This window comes from Panthera leo, chromosome C1 (assembly GCF_018350215.1).
Source record: "Panthera leo isolate Ple1 chromosome C1, P.leo_Ple1_pat1.1, whole genome shotgun sequence".
NCBI classification, from domain to species: Eukaryota; Metazoa; Chordata; class Mammalia; order Carnivora; family Felidae; genus Panthera; species Panthera leo.
Window position 1 is genome coordinate 42076091 of NC_056686.1, and position 22568 is coordinate 42098658.

The 22568-nt window shown below is 44.2% G+C and overlaps 1 protein-coding gene across 2 annotated transcripts in view; it reads left to right on the plus strand.

Annotated features, from left to right (window-relative positions):
- GPX7 (glutathione peroxidase 7) overlaps window positions 1–20504 on the plus strand; it is a 57418-nt gene extending 36914 nt beyond the window's left edge. For both annotated transcript variants that reach the window (XM_042951322.1, XM_042951321.1), the window contains 3 exons: window positions 12765–13197; window positions 17856–18117; window positions 19666–20504. In XM_042951322.1, the coding sequence (XP_042807256.1) occupies window positions 13063–13197; window positions 17856–18117; window positions 19666–19829 (561 nt within the window). In that variant the 5' untranslated portion in view covers window positions 12765–13062 and the 3' untranslated portion in view covers window positions 19830–20504. The remainder of the gene's footprint in view (window positions 1–12764; window positions 13198–17855; window positions 18118–19665) is intronic.
- The last annotated feature ends 2064 nt before the right edge of the window (window positions 20505–22568 follow it).

Here is a 22568-nt window from a genome sequence, read left to right on the forward strand (position 1 = left end):
AAAAAGAAAGAAATCAATGACACCTATCTGCTTTACATTTTACATACACTGTTAGAAATAAAATCCCTCCAAAAGGCAGAAATTATAGTATTTTATTTTATTTTAAATTTATTTATTTATTTTTTAGAGAGAGAGAGAGAGAGAGAGAAAGCAAGAATGAGTCGGGTAGGGGCAGAGAGACTGGGGGAAAGAGAATCTCAAGCAGGCTCCACACTGTCAGCACAGAGCCCAATGAGAGGCTTGAACTCACAAACCATAAGATCATGCCCTGAGTAGAAACCAAGAGTCTGACACTTAACCAACTGAGCCATCCAGGAGCCCCTATTTTATTTTATTTTTAAATTTTAAGTGCAGATAGTTGAGGTCAATGTATTAGTTGTCTTCTTTGGCCTTGAAGGCCTGTCTCTTATTCATTCGTTCATTCATTCATTCATTTATTTATCCTCTCTCCCTCTCTCTCTCTTTTTTTAACATAATCTCTACACCCAACATGGGGCTTGAACTCATGATCAAAAATTGCATGCTCTCTGAACTGAGCCAGCCGGATGCCCCTATCGATTCTCTTTTACCCTCTTTCCTCTCCCTACCCCTGCAGGTAACTCTTTAAAGTATTGACTGTGCAACTGGTTTATATTGTTCTTGAAAAGTGTGCATTTTCATATTGTGGGCACATATTTTACATTTATGTAAATGGCATCGAATTATGTATCCCACTCTGTATCTTACTTTTGCACAACACACTATATTTTTCAAGATCTATCCCTGCTGCTATATGTATCTTTTGTTTGTTGACTCTAACTGCATGCCAGGATTTTACAATTGGATTGACAATACAATACCATAGAAAGTGCTCTACCATGGAACGGAGAGACTTCAAGTATAACCTCTGCCTCTCCACCAACTTGTCATGTGAACTTGCATAAGTCCCTTCCCCTAGTTGAGTCTTACCTTCCTCACTTGTAAAATCAGAGGTTCCTTTTATCTCTAACTTCCATTCAGTCTCTCTCACTTTATACACAGGAAACTCTGGTGCAGAGTGTGTGACTTGATCAAGGTCACACAACAGTTATCAATAGTTTAGCCTATCTATTGAGTAACAGGTATGGTGTGAAGTGTTTTGGATATTCAAACAAGTAAGCCCTGCTTAGTCCCTACTCCTAAGACCTCTAAACAGAGCTGTACTAATTTTCCAAGAGCAGGTGCAGAGATAGCCTGTGGGCACCGGTCAGAAGCAGTAGAGATATTAATAGGACCTAGCCACAGATAGAATCTAAGGCAGCACCTCCACCACCCCAATCAGGCCCCACAACATTCCTGACCTCAAGAAAAGGAAAGCGGTCGGGTACACAGCTTCCTATTTGTAAAAAGTTATTTATTGCCATAGCATTTTCCAATAATAACTGAGTTAAGAAAAAAAAGCTCTTATCTACCTGTATGCCTAATATTGTACAGCAGTAATTGCAGGATAAATAAAATTTCATTTATTTATTTATTTATTAAACATTTTTATAAGTTTATTTATTTTTGAGACAGAAAGACAGTGAGCACGAGCACGGGAGGAGCAGTGAGAGAAGGAGAGAGAGACTCCCAAGCAGACTCAGCAGTGCCCAATGCAGGGCTGGAATTCACCACCCATGACATCATGACCCTAGCTGAAACCAAGAGTCGCACACTCAACCAACTGAGCCACCCAGGCACCACTAAAATTTTATATTCTGCTTTTAAAAAGTGTTTTTGTTGTCGAACAATAAAACAGGTACTGTTGATTATGTACTCTGCTAGACACCAAGCACTTTACATGTATTACTTCATTTAATCTTCATTACAATCCCATGAGATAGGAGGTACTATGATTCTATTTTAAAAGATAGGGAGGGGCGCCTGGGTGGCTCAGTCAGTTGAGCATCTGACTTCAGCTCAGGTCACGATCTCAGGTTCGTGGGCTGGAGCCCCGCGTTGGGTTCTGTGCTGAACGCTTGCTCCGAGCCTGGAGCCTGCTTCAGATTCTGGCCTTCTCTCTCTGCCCCTCCCCCACTCGCACTCTGTCTCATTCTCTCAAAAATAAACGTTAAAAAAAAATTTTTTTTTAAAGATAGGTAAACAGAAGCACAGAGAGATTACTTGTCCTAGGTCATTGGATTTCAAGCATTGTGAATGCAATTCACAGCAGAAACAGTTTATGTTGCAATCTGGATCACCCATACCTGTTTCACAACACTACACTAACCCTTACTATATGTCACCTACTCTTGAATTTGTATTCAATTTTTCCCCCGTGCTGGTCTATGACCTACTAAGGGGTTGCAACTTGCAGATTGAAAACAATACCGTAGGTGACATATATACCACAATCCTAACAAAACTACACAAATGTGAAGTCCTCACACTCTGTAATGTGAACTTTCGTGTCCTGAGCACCTGCCCTGTATCAGGTTCCATGCTGCACGTTAAAGACATGATCTTACCCTCAAAGCACTCAGACACTCCTCAATGAAACATAGGTAGGTAGGCAATGACAACACAGCAGTGGTTCTCAATCCTGGCTGCACCTTAGAATCACCTGGAGGATTTTTAAAAAGCATTAATGTTGAGGACCTACCCCCAGACTTTCTGATTCAATTGGTCTGGAATGGGACTGGACATCAATATTTTTTAAAAACTCCCCGGGTGATTCTAAGGTGCAGCCAGGATTGCAATACAGCATTAAGCACTATGTTAAAGGGAGGCTCAGAATAGGCACTCCTAACTACCTAAAGATGTTGAGAGGGGTGGGTGCTTGGTTGGTCAGTCAGTGAAGCATGCAACTCTTGATCTTCAGGGTTGTGGGTTTGAGCCCCAGGTTGGGTGTGGAGATTACTCAAAAATCAAATTAAAAAAGGAGCATCTGGGTGGCTCAGTTGGTTGAACATTCAAGTCGATTTCAGCTCAGGTCCTGATCTCAGGGTTGTGGAATCAAACCCCACATCGGGCTCCATGCTCCAAGTGTGGAGCCTGCCTGAGATTCTCTCTCTCTCTTTCTCTCTCTCTCTCTCTCTTTCTCTCTCTCTCTCTCTCTCTCCCTGTGCCCTTCTCCCCTGCTTGCATGCTATCTCTCTAAAATAAAAGAATTAAAAATAAAAATAATTTTTAAACCTCAGAAATTGTTTTCTGAGTTGGGTTTGTGTGCTGGATAAGCCTCAGAAATTGTTTTCTGAGTTGGGTTTGTGTGCTGGATACCTTCTATTTGGCTTTTAGATCCACTGTCCACCCACCGTCTGCCCAGTACACTGAACCTGTGGAGACCAGGTCAATTGGCTCCTTTGCTCTCTGGCTTCCACTTTCCACTTAGGTCTGGGCCAACACCCTTGCAGGGGATTGGTGAGAGGGAGGGCTAGATAATTAATTCCCTGACTACTTCCTGCAAGTTTCCCTTGTGGCGTGAACCTTTTTTTTTCTTCTAAGTTTTGTTTTTATTTATTTTGAGAGAGGGAGAGCACGTGCATGAGCAGGGGAGGAACAGAGAGAGAGAATCCCAAGCAGGCTCCTCACTCAGCACAGAGCCCAACAGGCTCCACGCTGGGCTCCATGTGGGGCTCCACCTCCAGAACAGTTGACATTGTGACCTGAGCTGAAGTCAATGCTTAACCTATTTACCCACCCAGGTGCCCCTGGCTGTGAACATTTTTTGAAAGTAAGTGTCCCTTTCACGCTAGCTAGATGAACAGAACTCTTGGCAGTTTCTGAAATCTCTCCTCCCTCTCCGCACCCTTCAGGTCAAGGGGTGTAACAGATCACATAGTTCTTGAACTATCCCTTGTCTTCCTCTATACTCCACCCACATGTTTTAAACTAGTCCCTTTGTAAATAAACCTTTGTCTAATTGTCCTAATCTGAGTGTGTCATCTGTTTCCTATTGAGACTCTGACTGATAAAGCCTGGAAGCAAGATGGGAGCTTGCTCTAAGGATAAGGAAGGGGGAAAAATGTCAGAGAGAGCAGCATGAGTAATGCCAAAAAGGCATGAAAATATTGTATTTTTGTTTGATTCTCTTTATTGGTTAAGGACAAATTGCTAAATCCAATGTTCAGTTCTCAGTCCTAATCTTACTAGATTTATCAGCAGCATTTGACTAGTTAATGACTGCTTGGTAAAACGAAACAAAATAAAATTTAAAAATTAAAAATTAAAAAAACCCAAAAAACCAAAAGATACAAATAAATAAATAGATAGATAGATAGATAAATGAATAAATGAATAAATAAATAAAAGCTCCATCTTGGAACAATTTTGCCACTTGGCCTCCATGATACTGCACTCTATTGGTTCCTGTTCTTCTAGCTACTCTGTTAAGTCACCTCTTCTGGTTCCCTCCCACTTTTCTGATGTCTTCTTCATCTCCCCGATGCTGAATGGTGGAGTCCCAAGAACTGTTCTCAGTTCTCCCGTCTATCTACACCAACTCTCCATCAAGATTCAGTATCCTGGCTTTAAGTACTCCATATGCTATCCACTCCCAAATTTATATCTCTGACCTAGAGCTCTCCTCCAAGTCCAGACTGAGATATCCAACCTAACTAGAGAAAGGAGTAGTGTTCTAGAGCCAATTGTTATATTTTCAGGAATTTTTCCAGCCTCTTGTTAAACACAGTCATTACTAACACTTAAATTATGTAAACTTAAAATTAAATAAATTGTAGTATAAGGTAAAATTCAAAACTCATCATTTTCTAATTACTTTATTATTTTCTATGCTCTTGGTGTTATTTACATCTATTCTCTCTGTATTGTGGAAATACTATATAATGGTGTAGTATTCTTACATCTTTTCCTAACTCCACATTTAGTGACATTATGTTGGTAGCTCCAAAACCAGCCATAGTGAGAGTATCACACCACTCTGTATTGGCAAAATACTACCAGAGTTTGACCTATTACTATGTTGATTGCCTATACTTAAGAAAGTGATGTAAAACATATTAATAATGCAGATTAAATTTAGACTGCATTGTATCTGTAGCTATTACACTGTAAATAACATTAAAACATTGAGGAATTATTCTTCTAATATTGAAAGACTACTATCTGAGTCAGCAAAGCAATCATGTGTGTCATTGACTAGTGAAGTTCCAACATTAGTCTTTATTGTTTCACTTTCATCTTACTATTTGGTTTTTGTTTGTTTGTTTTTAAGTAGGCTCTACACACACTGTGGGGCTTGAACTCATGACTCTGACATCAAGAGCTACATACTCTACCGACTGAGCCAGCCAGGCACCGCCCCATCTTACTGTTAATGTGAACAAATATCAACCAATATTCACCTTGGACTATACTTCTCTTAAATTTCAATTTTTGTTTTAATTCCACTACAGTGTTATATCAGTTTCAGGTGTACATATAGTGATTCACCAATTCTATACATTACTCAGTGCTCATCATGGTAAGTGTACTCTTAATCCCCTTCACCTATTTCACCCCTTCACCCACCCACCTACTCTGGTGATCATCTGTTTGTTCTCTGTAGTTAAGAGTCTGTTTTTTGGGTTGTCTCTTTTTTTTCCCCTTGTTTGTTTGTTTTGTTTTTAAATCCCACATATGAGTGAAATGATGTGATATTTGTCTTTCTCTGTGACTTATTTCACTTAGCATTACACTCTCTAGAGGTCATTGTCATTGCACATCCTTGCAAAAGGCAAGATTTCATTCTTTTTTATGGCTGAGCCTTGAAACTATACTTGTTCAGCAATTTGCAACCATTAAATGGCTACAGATACAAGTTTAGTGAAATCGTGGTGCTTGGCTGGCTCTGTCAGTAGAGCCTGTGACTCTTGATCTTGGAGTCATGAATTCAAGCCCATGTTGGGTGTAGAGATTACTTTAAAAAAAAAAAACAAGTTTGGCAAAAATCAAAACATTCTGTTAGAACAAATTTGGAATTTATGATAAAGAGCATTTTTTTAATTTTTAAAAATGTTTATTTATTTGAGAGAGAGAGACAAAGTGCCAAGTGGGAAAGTAGCAGAGAGAGAGGGAGACACAGAATCTGAAGCAGGCTCCAGGCTCTGAGCTGTCAGCACAGAGCCCAACATGGGGCTCGAAATCATGAACTGCAAGATAATGGGGCTCAAACTCATAAACCATGAGCTCATGACCTGACCTGAAGTCAGACGCTTAACTGACTGAGCCACCCAGGCACCCTAGACAGTCCTCCTTCTGATGTACCACCAAAAGTTCAATTTTTGCCTAATGCTACATCACAAATGCCTAATTGTTTACCTCACCTCCTCTCATCCTACAGGCATTTTATTTTCTCACATAATCACAAGAAGGGTGAAAAGGGGACTTCCAACTACCTGTATTTTGACCTCAGTCTGTACTTTCACACATTAAGCTCTTTTTTCCAGCTTTCTCTTTTTTAATGTTTATTTATTTCTTGAGAGGGAGATAGAGTGAGAGAGAGAGACAGACAGACAGACAGACAGAATCCAAAGCAGGCTCCAGGCTCTGAGCTGTCAGCACAGAGCCCGAGGCGGGACTTGAACTCATGAACCATGCGATCATGACCTGAGCGGAAGTCGAATGCTCAACCGACTGAGCCACCCAGGAACCCTTATCCAGCTTTCTCTTACTTAACTCAAGCAAAAGACTCTGTGGGCAAAGCATCCTCTGATGGGAACCCAAAATACCCCCTCAAGCAATCAGGACTGCCCTGAGCCAGCAAGACCCCATGATGATTGACCTCAAGATAATGATCAACCTGACCTTTACTGCCCACCAGCATGTACCCACCCACCATTGTCGCACATTTTCCTTATATAAACCTAGAAGTTATTTTCGGCACTTCGGAGACAGTGTTTGAGATGCTGGTCTATTGTCTTCCTGGTGTTGGCCTCACTGAAATAAATCCCTTTCCTGTTTCCCCACCACCCTTCTCTCTGCCTTTGGATTTTGTCAGCTGCCAGTGGCTGAACTTGGTGTCTTTGGGGACCCTGGAGCCACATGCTCTTGCACCCCGGTTCCCTGGTTACAAACACAGTACAAGGGGTTTGGATAGAGAGAGAAAGACCACATTCACATAACTTTTATATCGCTACAACTGTTCTATTTTATTATTTGCACTTGTTATTAATCTCTTACTGTGCCTATTTGTGAATTAAACTCTCTCAGGTATGTATAGGAGAAAACATAGCTTTATATAGGGTTCAGTACTATGCATGGTTTCAGGTATCTACTGTGGGTCTTGGAACATATCTCATGTAGACAGGGGGAGAACTACTAAATTTTAGTATTTGTGAATCGTGTGCCATGCGTAAACTTTATAATACACTTATATGGGTGTATGCGCACATATACACACACACACCTTTTTCCCTTGGCGCAGAAGTTGTCAAACGCTTACCAGCATACCACTGCTAGTAAGCCACTCAAATATAACAGGTCCAAAACTGAGCTCTTGATTTTCCATCCCAAACCAGTTGCCTCTGTAGGCATCTTCATTTCAGTTAACAGCAGAACTTCATTCTTCCAGTTGCTCTGGCCAAAACTTTAAAGCCACCCGTGACATTCAACAATCAGGAAACCCTTTTGCCTCTACTTTCAAAATATATTCAGAATCTGACTACTTTGCACTACCTCCACCGCCATCACTTTTGTGAAGGCCTGCATTTTCCTTCACATCCATTATTGCAAGAGCCTCCTGAATGGCCTCCTTACTTCAATACTGCTGTCAGAGTGATTCTGTTAAAATATGAATTAGAAATGCCATTCCCTTGCTTAAAACTCTTTAATAGCTTCACATCTCAGATTCCAAGCCAATGTCTTTACGATGGCTTATAAGGCCCTACAGTGTGTGCTCCCTTCCCATCCTATTACCTCGCTAATGTTATCCCCAGTTACTCCCCCCCCCACCCCACCCCCACTCACTCCACTGCAGTTATGCTAGCCCCTTTGCTGTTCTCCCAACACATTATGCATGCTTCTGCCTCATGGACTTTGTACTTGCTGTTTCCACTATCTGGAATGTTGCTTCTTGTTTTCCCATTGTTTGCTCTCTTTCTTCAGGTCTTTGCCCAATGCCACTTTCTCAGTGAGGCCTCCTGATCATTCGAATTAAAGTTGCAATCTCCCCACCTTACCACCACATTCTCCATCCCTCTCCCCAGCTTATCACCATCTAATGTGTTATATGTATGTTTCCTATTATCATTGTTTATTATTCTTTTCCCCCTGCTAGAATGTAAATTCAAGAATTATTGTCTTTTTTGTCTGTCTTATTGACTACTATACTCCTAGACCTTAAAATGTGTTTTGTAGATAGTAGGTTCTCAACAATTTGATGAACAAACAAAACATTAATGAGTATTCTAAATGCCCATTAAAAGCTTCTTTGAGCTTTTACAGGAGATCCAGGAGGGAGTCCCTCACCCTTCTAGGTGTTCAGCTAAGAATTGTATGTGCATTTGTCAGTGCCCTTGGGTCTCCCACTTGTATAGATAGACCACTTGGGAATAGGTGTGCTCTTTCAGAAACACAAAAAAATTCATAGTGGACTGAAAATAAAATGACAAAACATACACTGATGGTTAAAATCAATAGCATCTCATATCAGATTCCAGCACAGACAAATAATGAAAGAAAGTTTATGAAGAATGAATATTTACTGAGTAGCTAATGTATACCAGGGAGACAAAGATGATTCAGATATAGTCCAGCCTGCCCCCAAGCCACAGAAATGGACAACTGCACAATATTATCATCAGCCCACTGAGAGGAAAATGTACTAGGTACAAAGGCATCAGAGAAGAGAGAGTGATTTAGTACCACAGGGGGGTGATATCTGAACTGGGTTCCAAAGCATGAATAGGGGAGAAGGGTAGGCCCCAGAAGAGAAATTTACAACTGAGAAACATTTCACCTCTAACTTTTTTTTTTTTCTGCTTAGTAGAAATGCCTGCCTATCTGGATTTTACAGGAAACAGCTTGGCCAAGCTTGCAAAACTCTGTATGGAGCAGAATTTGAGAACTCGTGGTTATTAGGACATCCAGGGAAAGGCTGAGTGAAAGGGACAGATGGCAGGAAGGGAGATCAACATCTTTGTGGGGCAGAGTAAAGCGGGAGCCATTTAATACCAGAGAAGCATCACAGGCTCAAGGTTCCCACGGAGGTGGGGGGGAGGAGGGAGTAGGAAGGCCGGAGCACTTTATTCCTGTCTTGGGCCTTGTCTGGAGCACATTTTTCTCTGGTCTTCCTCTTCTCCCGATAATGCTGTCTGCTCCTGAAGAGAGAGCCACACTGGCAGTACAGAAAGACTCCATGTTCTGAGTCCGAAGGCCTGGATTTAAGTTTCATTAACTGTGTAATCTTGTGCCCACCTTCAAACTTTCCTCACCACAGCACGGAGAGTGAAGTCCAAGCTCCTAGGCTTGGCACTCAAGACCCTTCTCCATCTGGCCCCTGATAACTGTCCCTACCTCATCTACGCTCCACCCTCTCATCCCAACAGCCAAGCAGACTCTTGTGAAGACTGCCCCTTCATAGACACTGCTCTCTCAGGCCAACATCTTTGCCCTCCCCTTGCCCAAACTGGAGAATTTACATTCCTCTTCGAAGACATGGTTCTAGTGTTACCACCTACAAGAAGACTTTCCTGACCACTAGGTTAGCAACCACCTCTAGGCCTCAAAAACGCACAGTTTCCTTTACTTCAGCATCTAGAACACATGCACTCTTTCTCCTTTCTATCCACTCTCTTTGGAACAGCCCGAGGTACCTTTCTACACCTATACCATAGGACTCACCACCACTACTCTGCTTTAAACAACAACAACAACAACAACAACAACAACAACAACAACAACAAACCACCCTCATTTCTTGCCTTAAAGACCATAATCTTGACTGTGGCCTACTAGGTATTGTGTGGCCTCACCCCTACCTGCCTCACTACCTTCCCTTACCCTTTGCTCTCTCTGCTCCAACCAGACTAGCCTTCTTTGTTTCTCAATGCACCATGTTTCTCTCTCACTCAGGATCTTTGAACTTGCTTCCTTGTTTCAACCTGCCCAATTTCTACTTATTCTTCAGAATGCAGCTCAGACCTTCCTCTGGGAAGCCCTCCTAGCCTGCTTCCGCCTCTCCTACCAGGTTAGTTTAGGTGGTACTTAACACACCAGTAATTATAGACCTATTTATGAATTATTTAATACCTGTCTCCCCCTGGGTAGGGACCATGCTGTCTTGTTCATCACTGCACAAGAAGCATCTAAAGCAGAACCTGGCATAGACCAGGTGCTCAATAAGTGTTTGTTGAATGACGGTAGGAATGCTTAGCCCTTACCACATTACATGAAATCTACAGTTTACCTGGTTTCTCATGAAAGTGGACATTGGCTGCCTCCATTTCGGTCTCAAATTTTCCAGTTGGGTTTTTCATCCAGTTTGTCCCTTGGCTCAGGTGGAAGACCCTGCAGGCAAAGCATCCCTGGCTTTGGGATGTGGGAACCCAAACTACTTTCTTAAGCCGTCAGGACTGCCCTGAGCCAGCAAGACCCTGCCTGTGATGGACTCCAAGAAAATGATCAATTTGACTGTCACTGCCTATCCACATGTGCCCTCCCACTTTTGTCCTACATTTTCCTTATATAAACCTGGATGTATTTTTGCCACTTTGGAGACAGTCTTTGAGAGGCACTAGTCCATTGTCTTCCTGGTGTTGTCCTCACTGAAATAAATTCCTTTCCTGTTTCACCACCACTTGTCTTTCTGCCTTTGGATTTTGTCAGCAATGAGTGGCCAAACTTGGTCTATTTGGGACCCTTGGAACCTGGCGCTCTGTATCCTTGCATCCTGGCTACACTGTCACACCAGCACCATGCTTGGCATTTGGTGCGGCTCAGCAATGTGGTATTTAAATGGTGTGTCTGTCCGATGGGATGGGACCCCCAAATGTGGGGTGACGATAGGGTGGAAGCCTGTGGCACAGGCGGTGAAAGAATTTACCGGAGGCAGAACAAAGCAGCTAGAAGTTTATTAAATACACAGCAAGGGAGCGGCTGGGTGAAGAGCAAACAGGCAGTGGGTGGGGTCTGTTATTTTTGTTTGTTTGTTTAAGGTTTATTTATGTATTGTGAGGAGGGGACAGACAGACAGAGAGGGAGAGAGAGAATCCCAAACAGGCTCTATCTACACTGTCAGCGTGGAGCTCAGTATGGGGCTTGAGCTCATGAACTGTGAGAGCATGACCTGAGCCAAGATCAAGAGTTGGATGCTTAACCAACTGAACCACCCCGGGACCCCAAGTGGGGGCTGTTTTTAAAGGGGAAAGATGAAGAGGTATGGCCAGATATGGAATTCTCCCTTTTTTGGTAACTGTGCCTAGTTGTAAGTAGCCCATTGGTCAGTTAGGGCCCATGGGTATTTTGAAGTGGGTCGCATGATGGGCCTGTCTATATTCAGCCAGGTGGTTGCTGTGGCCCTTTCTACATTCCATCCTTCAAGCCTCTTTGTCTAAAAGTGGCCTCAACAAGAACACGTTTTCTGAGTGTGGGAGACATTGTAATGTACTGCCCAGATTTCCCGTCAGTGAAGACCTGAGACACCAGCTGCTGGGAGTGCTGTCAGTGGAAAGCCTTTAACTGTCAGCCCCTCCAGGGACAGGGTCACCTTTGCTCCTATCACACCCTTGCCCAGATGGCCTCACATCCAAAGACAGGTGTAGCAGGGATATAAAGTCTTGGCCTGGCCATTTTCATTTATCTGGGGACTACTCTGATGGGCCGTTCTAGCTCCAGTGTCCCCATGGGATCAACCAAGACTGTCCTTGGACCTGCATGGAGCTCTGGACTTGTGCCCACTCCTGTTCCCTCCCTCCCTTCCACAGGTGTTGATCCGAGGGAGGCTCCCTCGTAAATTCCTGCACTGCAACCTCTATCTCAGAATCTGCTTCCCTGGCACCCAAACTACAACAGACCCTCTGTCCTCTCTTCCTTTTCTCTGTGTCATCTCTTTCAGGGACCGTACACATTCATTCCTCTAAAATTTGTAGGCACCATTCAGCAGACAAAGTGTTTAGATGTGATGTGAGCCAGGAGTAAACGGTCAAGAAAGAATTCTTGAGACGTTTTCAGTGCAAAAAGTGTTCTTATCAAAGCACGACTCAGGAGCCGTGGGCAGAAAGAGCTGCACTGGGATTGTGAAGACTCACTGATTATACACTTTTTAGTTAGTGGGGGTTAAGGATAGCTTAAATCTCCAAGGAATTTGGAAGTAAAGCTTTCAGGACCTTGGTTGGGGGGGGGGGGGGGGGCTGCTGCTGCTATGATAAGGTTATTTACTAGTGCCTAGTAAAACACCAGTCTGGGGACTCTTCAGAGGTGTATCAGTAGGCCATACGCTCAGGAGGTAATTGCAAATATATCTCGGGGCGTGTTTACAGCTATCACGGAAAGTAACACTATTAAGAGCAAAGCTACAGAGGTAAAGCAATAAAGGAAGTTCTTGAGAGAGCTGCGGGAGTGTTAACAATTTGTAAGCCTCAGGAATTCTGCCTGGAGACTGACTGCCGCATGAAGCCTGACATTTGTTTCTTTTTTCTCCCATCAGTTTCACCTCCATTTTTTCTATTACTCCCGTTCTATATTGCCCAGGTGCGTCAGGAAGGGAGGCTAGCGCCACTGAACTAATGGAGGAGCTGAAGCCCAGAGAAGTGGCCTGACCAGCCTAAGGCCACTGAGCTAATTAAAAGTTTAACTCTCAAATCGAATTTTTCACCTCTTTCCCTACCAAGTCGCTGCATCCTGAAACAAGACGGAGCCTCACTGCAACTGGTCAGAACGGTCTCAGTGGTCAGACGCCTGAACCCACGACTCTGGGGTCGGAGACGGGCGCGCAGTCCAACGCTCCCACGGTGCAGATGGGGAGACTGAGGTCCAGAGGCCCGCGCTCCACCGCCAGCGGGACAGAAGGCGAGGGGGCGCGTCCTGCCTCGCCGGCCCCCTGGCGCGGGTGCCGCCTCCGCCCGCCCCCCACGCTGGGTCCCCCCGCCTGATTTTGCCCTCGCAGAGCCGCCAGCTCGGGAGCGAGTCATGTTGGGTGCACTGGTGTTGGCGTGGCTGCTCCTATCGGCCGCGGCCTGCGCGCAGCGGGAGCAGGACTTCTACGACTTCAAGGCGGTCAACATCCGGGGCAAGTTGGTGTCGCTGGAGAAGTACCGCGGTTCGGTGAGTGTCCGCCGGCGGGGCCTCGGAGCCGCCCGGGCAGGGCCCGTTGCGGGAACCCCGCAGCCCGGGACCCTGCGGGTGTGGCCCCGAGGGGGTTCCGCAGCCCTGCCCTGGCTCCCACTCCCCCAGCTGTTCCCCCCCCCCCCCGGGGTGCGGCGCCCCCAGATCCTGCGCTGAGCCTATCCCGCGACTACGTGGCACGGCCTCGGCGCGCAGTGAAACCCGAAACTCTTCCAGCCTACGCCGATTTCCCTCGCAGCGACTTTGGGCAGTGGAGCCCGACCTCTCCCAGAGGCTGCTTGCCTCGGCTAGGCCTTTGTCAAGCACCGGTCGAAAGGCAACCCTAGAATCCTGCCGCCTTTGTCTCTCCCATCCCCCGTTTCCGCTCTGGAACTGGGATTGTTGCTGATACTGAGTCCAATGAGAACCCCGTGGATATGGATATGCAGTGCTGGGGGAGTTAGTTAAGATGCACGGCCACCTTTACACAGATCATCCTTTAGAGAGGACAGGAAGGTCCAGAGGGAAGGTCATACAGCTCTAGAAAGCACAGAGCCTGGAGAGAACTACCCATCCATCTGTGGACTTCTCTAGGCAAACTCCTAAGATGGCAGCTCGGGCTGAGATGCAAGAGCCATCCAGGCTAACTGCTATCTCATTACCAAGTCTCTCAGAGAGGACTCAGAGAAGAAATGTACCTGGGTGAGTCTTTGAAACAAGAGTGAGTTTTGGCAAGACCAAGAAGAACTTTCCAGGCAAAGAACTGTTCATACCAAGTCTCTAAAGCAAACAAACAGCAAGAAGGATGGAGGAGGAGTGGGTGGCCTTCAAGCAGATCTGCTTGAAGGAGTATAAAGCATGAGGCTGAGTGGTGGAAGATGAGGCTGATGATAGTAGGGAGGGACCTAGAGGGGCCTTGAACAGTATATTCAGAGGCCTAGATGTTACACTGTGTATAATGAAGAGCACTCTGAGCCCCATTTCTCAAGATGGCCCTAGGGCCTTAATGTGGGAAAGGTGGGGAATTGGTAATGAACACATAGGTACAGCATCCAGATTTGGATGGACCACACAAAAATGGCTATCAGCATTCTTCTCCTGGGAGCGAGTCTTTAGTGAAGAAAGTACTTTCTAAACCTGAAAATGCTCAAATATGCTGGTAGTCCTGGGGGCAGTATTCCTTGTCCTGATTGTCCTCCAAGGTATTGTGAATTTCAAATGAGATGACAGTGTGGAAGCTCTTGGTAGAGTGCTCCGTACCTGTGTTTGGTGGGCTCCAGCAGGAAACTCATCCAGGACTGAGGACAAAGAGCCAATAAGAGTAGGGCCCATTCCCAGTTAGGCCTTTCCTCCCTTCTAGTGCAGCTTAACAGAGAGCTCCAGGTTTAGCACTTGACTAGCTCTGCTATTCATTCATTCATTCACTCATTCATTCATTCATTCATTCATTATTATTGAGTACCTACTGTATACTAATTACTAGGCCAGTCTTTGGGACACAGTGGTGAACAAAAAAGATAAGTTTCCACTTCAATAGAGCCTATATGCAATGGAGAAGAGAGAGACAATAAACAGGAACAGAAACGAACAAGGTAATTCCTAGTACAGTGGTAATAAGTGCTAAGATGGAAATAGAACAAATTTTATTTATTTTCAGAAGTAATAAGGCACCCAGGATGTGAAGAACAGAAATCCTGGAGAAAAATGACCCAGAGAAGTGATCCCAGAATTCTGAGTGTTTTCATACTCTTGGTTACTGGTATATCCTAAAAAGCATAGGAGTGAGAAGCCAAGAAATCAATCAGAAAGAAAATGGAAAAAAGAAAAAGAAAAGAACAAAGTCACACACCTGCTAAGAGATAGAGTGAGAATTTGAACATAGGCAGTCCAGCTCCAAAGCCCAAGCTCTTAGCTGCCAGGTTTAGAGGGAAACCAGAAATAGTCCAGGGAAGCTGTAAATGATTCTGTTGAGTTAATCCAAGCTAGGACTACCACTTGGTCATTCATTCACCTGTAAATAATTACTGGCTCATTATGTATATTTTACCACTGTCTTTTAAGAATTGAAAGAGATTTATTGGCTCCCACTACATGCCTGGCACTGAGTCTAGCCCTGGAGACAAAACCATGAGCAAGATTGTATAGTTTATGCCCTGTGGCTAACTGGAAGGCAGTCATTTAGACCAGTGTTGAGTATGGATGAATGGGTGACTACCTGGGAATGTGCTTGTCTACGGTGTGAGCTTCTGTACATGCAGGCCTGAGTGTAGTATGCATGCAAATAGTTTATTTGTTTCCTTGCTTCTATGTGCACGCCTGAGTCTGTATCTATGCTTTGATATGCACATATGTAAATTAACTATGTATATTTGGGTGTCTCTGTCCATCCATGCTTTGATCAGTTTAAGGAGAAACTTTTTGGTTTCAGGTATGGAACTAGAAACAGGATTTCCCTCCTTCCAAGGGTAGGCAGACGCACAAGACATAGATTAAAAATAAGCAGCTTTTAATGCTTTCACTGCCCAGGGATCCAGCAGAAAAGAAAGAGGAAGACCCCCAATTAAGGAAGGGAATTAAGGGTCCCAGTTTCTCAGCACCACAAGCAGAATACGACATGCTGACACAGATAGGGGAGGCTGTTCTAATGGCCTGTGGCCCCATAGAATGGGTCCTTCCTCATCTGGTAGAGGCAGGGTAGGGGAGTTACAGCTCAACAGTTCTCATCATCCAGCCCAGTAGTTCTCAACTGGGGGTGATTTTGCTCCCCAGGAGACATACAGCAATGTTTGGAGACATTTTTGATTGTCAAAACTAGACATCAGGGCGCCTGGGTGGCTCAGTCGGTTAAGCGTCCGACTTCAACTCAGGTCACACTCTCACGGGTCATGGGTTCGAGCCCCGCATTGGGCTGTGTACTGACAGCTCTCTCTGCCCCTCTCCTGCTCACGCTCTGTCTCTGTCTCTCTCTCTCTCAGAAATAAATAAACATTAAAAAAATTTTTTTAAAGCTAGACATCTAGTAGGTAGAGGCCAGGGATGCTGCTAAACATCCTACAATGAATAGGAAAGCCCCTGCATAATAGAATTATCTGGCCCAGTGGGGTGCCTGGGTGGCTCAGTCCATTAATCACCGACTCTTGATTTTGGCTCAATCATGATCTCATGGTTCATGAGATTCAGCCCCATCTCGGGCTCTGCACTGACAGCTGAGAGCCTGCTTGGGATTTTCTCTCTCTCTCTGCCTCGACCCCGCTTTGTGCTCTCTTGCTCTTTCTCAAAATAAATAAATTAAAAAAAAAAAAAAAAAAAAGAAAGGAAGGAAGGAAGAAAAGAATGATCTGGCCCAAAATGTCAATAGTGCTGAGGTTGAAAAAGCCTGTCTAGCCTGAGCAGTTTGTGCCAGTGTATGTCCAGTGCCCCAGGCTGTCTCTGGGAGGTGGCCCTCTTTATGGAGCCAGCTAGTATAATCCCAGCTCTTCCAAAAAAGTGGCCAAAGAGATAGGGCTGGGCTCCACAGACACAGGGTAAGATTTAAGAATTCTTTAACAATGTATACAGCATTGGTGCCAAAATTCTACTTGCTGTATTGTCAGCAATTGTATTTATCAGCCAGCTTTGTATGTATCACCTAAAGGCTATAAATAAATGCATTTATTATAAGGTGATAAGTTTAAGGAATAGTCTAGTGACTCAAGAAAGTGGTATTTGTGTGCTGGAGGGAGAGGCGCAGAAAGGGATTGCCATGGGGTCCTTTTATGAAGAAAACCTACGTCTGTCTCTGTATCCATGCAGGTGATTGTGTATGTGTGTACATTTATTCATTTAGCACTTTCTGAGACTTTTCCATATGTCAGGCCCGGGGTGAAGAGGACATGGCTCCTGCCTTCAACGGGTTCACAGTGGGTTTCTTAGAAGGGTTTATTACTCATGTAAAGTGATGAGTGCCAGTTGACTGAACCAGAAATTGAACCCAGGTCTGCCTTTCCATTCCCCCACATTACCTCCTTTTTTGTTTTAATTTTATTTTTTAAGTTTTTTTGTTTGTTTGTTTGTTTGTTTGTTTTTTAATTTTAGAGAGAGAGCATGCCAGCAGGGGAGAAAGGCTGAGGGGAAGAGAGAGAGAGAGAATCTTAAGCAGGCTCCATATGCTCAGCACAGAGCCCGACATGGGGCTCGATCTCACGATCATGAGATCATGACCTAAGCCAAAATGAAGAGTTAGATGCTTAACAAACTGAGCCACCCAGGTGCCCCCACATTACCTCCTGATGTGAGCTCACCAGTGTGTGTGCGTCTCTGTGTAAATGTGCTGTGTGTGTTTGTGGGCATGTGTGATGTGTGCTAATATATTTTTGTGTCATGGGGCATATGCATCCCCATTTATGTATATTGTATGCTTATTCTCATGGATGTTCATGTATGTGTATGCACACATATCTGCAAGCCCCTGAATGTTTGGTTTCATTTGTGCCTATGTGCATGTGTTTGTGTATTTGTGAGAGCATTGCACATTTATATATGCATACATTGTGCTCTTGAATATATGAGAAAGCATTAATTTTTGGGGGGTGGTCACCGTGTGGGCATGTCTGGCATGTGCAAGTGCATGACTCTTCACTGGGCTGTGTATGTATCTGGGTTTTGTTTTTGCCACCCAGGTGTCCCTGGTAGTGAACGTGGCTAGCGAGTGCGGCTTCACAGACCAGCACTACAGAGCCTTGCAGCAGCTGCAGCGGGACCTGGGGCCCCATCACTTCAATGTGCTTGCGTTCCCCTGCAACCAGTTTGGCCAGCAGGAGCCCGATAGCAACAAGGAGATCGAGAGCTTCGCCCGCCGCACCTATGGTGTCTCTTTCCCCATGTTTAGCAAGGTCGCAGTTACTGGCACTGGTGCCCACCCTGCCTTCAAGTACCTGATCCGTGAGTCCTGACCTGTTCCCTTACCTTCCCTCAGCTGGCTGAGGTCATGGCTCCCTGGGCAGCAGAAACTACTTGCTGATTGGGTGACCTGGGGCCCCTTCCAGACTCCTGCATATAGGTTCATGGTCTGTTCGAGCACTCATCTTTGAGGATGAACAGAGAGGTATTCCTGCCTGAGGATACCTCTACCCCTGCTGCCTTGAAGTTCCCCCTCAGGGGCACTCTAGCAGACTTCTCTGAGGTCCTGTTTTCATACACAGGGATTTTAAAAGGAGACTGAGGCCCTCAGATTTAGTCTATGTGAATTAGTCGAACTTATGGATTTCGGATGGAGACACCAAGGGCAGACAGAGGATGCCACATGTCTGGAGAAGGCTGACCAAGATGGCTGACAGGTTATCTCCTGTCCTGAGTTAGGGGCAAAGTCCATATACCATGGAGGGAAACCTTTAGAGCAAAAATTCCAGATCTTAATATTTCAGAAATAGGTCCCCTCTGCATCCCCAGAAGCTTCAGAACTACAAAATGAGGTCATGGGCCAAGCTTATCATTATGGTCCTGTTTCCTTCCTTGGGCCTCTCTCTTCCTTTGGGGGCTCCATTTTTGCCATCTATGCTATATATCTGATTGCCTTCACATCCCTCACTATCACCCCCCCACCCATTTACCTGGAGGAGTAAATGAAAACAGTGTAGCAAACAAAAAATCCCTTACTGATGCAGATTTGAATTTTGCCCTATGGGTCAATCCTAATATTTGCTTTTTTTCCCCCTGTGTGTTTTTATTAGTACCTTTCCAGTTCCCATAGTTATAGATCAAACCTAACTGTGCTTTAGAAGCAACTGGGAACTCTTAAAAGTGGTTTAGTCTGAGACCTACTGAAGCAGGGCCCAAGAATTTATTTAAGTACCTCCCCCACCCCCACCACCAAGATTCAGATGCAACCAGTCCACAGACTAACATTTGGAAACCATTAAGATTTCCTTAGAGAATAGGCTGTAGACTATTTAGTAGTTTGAGATCATTAAGAAAGGAGGATCTGATACTACTTTATCAAGTACTTCACAGAATCCTAAAGCAGTAGTTCTCAACCTTGGGGCCATATTGGCATCTCCTAGAGAGCTTTTAAAAAAATACTGATGCCTGGGGGCATCTGGGTGGCTGAGTCAGTTAAGCATCTGACCCTTGGTTTGGGCTTAGGTCATGATCTCACATTTCATGGGATCGAGCCCTGTATTGGGCTCTGCACTGACAGCATGGAGCCTGCTTGGGATTCTCTCCCTCTCTCTGCCCCTCTCCCACTTGCACTCTCTCTCAAAATAAATAAATAAACTTAAAAAAAAATTACTGATCCCTAAGACTTACCACCAGAGATTCTGATTTAAGTAGTCTGGGGTGTGGCCTGGGCATCAGGATTTTAAAAAGCTCTCTAGTTAATTCTAAATAATGGAACAACTGCTTCAAGGGAAGGATGGACACCGATAATGGAATTCCAGGAGAGTGGACACAGGGAAGCACATTTTGCTTTCCTTCTTCCTTTTTCTCTAGAGACTTCTGGGAAGGAGCCCACCTGGAACTTCTGGAAGTACCTAGTGGCCCCAGATGGAAAGGTAGTAGGGGCTTGGGACCCAACTGTGTCGGTGGAGGAAATCAGGCCCCAGATCACAGCACTCGTGAGGAAGCTCATCCTGAAGAAGCGAGAAGACTTATAACCACTTTCTCTCCTCTCCCACTGTCCCATTCCCCCCACCCTACACCTTGGATGGTGACCAAAGCAAACTCAGTCGTGCTCAATGGTGCTCAGAGGGAGGGCCTATGGACTCTCCTTCCTCCACTTTTATCCCATGTACCCTATCCTTCCTATGAGGGAAAAGTCTGGTATTTTGTATTTGAGTCTTAGAACAACCTTTAGGAACTCCTGGCCAGTGAGAGCTCTTGACCAATGAAATCACCAGCCAATAAGCACCTCTAGTCCATGAAAACATGTGGCAAATAGAAGTATATCAAGCAATAATCTGCTGCCTATTAAGAACTCTATAAGATGGGACCAATTCCTACCTCACAGGGCTGTGGTGAGGATGAGTATGAACAACCTATGAAAGGTGCCTAGGGCAGTGCCAGCTCACTAGGAGCATTCAATAAATGTTTTTTGCATATGAACCAAAAAATAACTTGTAATCAATAAAAACTTGCACCCAACATGAATTACCAGCCATTGAGAATCCAGGCCAAAGATTTATTTGTTGTTGTAGTTGTTTTCCTCTGTATTATTTTTTTTAATTGAAAAAGTAATTCAAATAGATTGTAAAATAACACAGGATGATAATAAATAAAAATGAAAGTATCTGGGCACCTGGGTGGCTCAGTCCGTTAAGCGTCCAACTTCAGCTCAGGTCATAGTCTCATAGTTCGTGAGTTCAAGCCCCACATCAGGCTCTGTGCTGACAGCTCAGCCTGGAGCCTGCTTCCGATTCTGTGTCTCCTTCTTTCTCTGCCCCTCCCCTACTCGCACTTTGTCTCTCTCTCTCAAAAATAAATAAACATTTAAAAAATTTTTTAAAAATGAAAGTATCTCCCTCGTTTTCTATATCTCACTCCCTGGAGGTAAGTAAACACTGTTAGGAATCTGGTACAAAGACTTCCTAATTTTTTTTCTATCAAGCCAATCATTATTGCCCAGTAAGAACGCACTGACCAAAAGTACACTACAATAACAAATAGGCAAAAAATGTGAAGAGATCATTCACAGAATAATGTAGATGGATAATAAGGATATGAAAAGATGCTCAGCCTCATTAAAATTGGAAAGATTTTTTAAATGATAATACTCATAGTTGGTAAGGATGTGGGGAAATGGGCATTCATAGTAACTGTTGGTGGGACAATGAACTGACATAAGTTTTTGGATGGTGATTTGGCAGTATCTTTTAATTTTTTTTTCTTTACTGTTTACTTATATTTTGAGAGAGAGAGAAAGACAGAGTGCGAGTTGGGAGAGGGCAGAGAGAGGGAGACACAGAATCTGAAGGAGGTTCCAGGCTCTGAGCTGTCAGCACAGAGCCCGACGCGGGGCTCGAACTCACGAGCCGTGAGATCATGACCTGAGCTGAAGTCAGATGCTCAACTGACTGAGCCACCCAGGTGCCCAGCAGTGTCTTTTAAAACAAAATGCTCATGCCCATTGATCCATCATTTCTCATCCTAGAAGTCTCCCCAACTGTGCAAATATATATGTACAATAATATGTATATTTACTGTTCAAATAGTGAAAATTGGATGCACCTCTATGTCCATCAATATGATCTGATAATAAATTAGTGTACAAATCCAAATAGTTCACTAATACAGTTCTTAATATGAATGAATTAAATTTTTGTCTTAAAATATTTTTAAGATATCTCTACACCCAACGTGGGGCTCAATCTTACAACACTGAGATCAAGAGTCACATGCTTTACCCACTGAGCCAGCCAGGTGCCCCAAAATGAATGAATCAGAATTCTATATACTACCATAATAAGTTTTCGAAAAGCAAAAAAAGGGCAAGCTGTAAAACAGAATGAATACACGTGCGCACACACACACACACACACACACACACACACAAGCCAGTAGAGGGGCACCTAGCTGGCCCAGTCAGTAGAGCATGCAACTCTTAATCTCGGGATTGTAAATTCAAGACCCATATTGGGTGCAGAGATTACTTAAAAAATAAAATCTTTTAAAAAATCCACTGTAAGCAAGCATAATATTTTTATCAAAAATTTCAATGTTAAGTAAGAGGGAGAGAGGGAGGGAGGAATATAGACCAAACTATTAATGGTGGTTGTCAATGAGCGAGTCAGGGCAAAGAGGGCATAACAGGAATCCTTCACTGTCTTTGTTAAGTATTTTTGTAATGTTTGAATTTTGTATATAAAATATGTATTTCGCTTTTATATAAATATCAAAAGAGGCAGCTAAAAACTGAGGTGATGAGCAAAGTCACCGATCAGTAATTCACTGGCTAATAAGAATTTCATGTCCACTTCTCCCAAGGTCACTCTTCTAGAAGGGAGACTCAGATTCAAGTCCTGGCTGTGTCCCTGATTCATAGACTAAGCAAATTGTTCCCTCTCTGCTGTCTTCCATTTTGCCACTGGACAATGAAAGGGTTGAACTGTGCTTACAGTTTTTGCAGTGTCCCTTAACGGTCCTTCTCAAAAAGTTACCCAGAATAAAAGAAGGCTCTCTGTAAGCCAACCACAAGTCCCTCTATCGTGGCCTTCAAGCCTGCCTTTACACAACACACCCTGCTCCAAGTTCCAGGTCTGCATATGCCGTGCACATACACACACGCAACGAAATGCAGCAATCAAAGAAATGTTTGTGATGGACACCTCAGAACCACATTCTCTTCTCTGCCCCTCCCCCATGGGCTCTTTCTCTCTCTCTCTCTCTCTCTCTCTCAA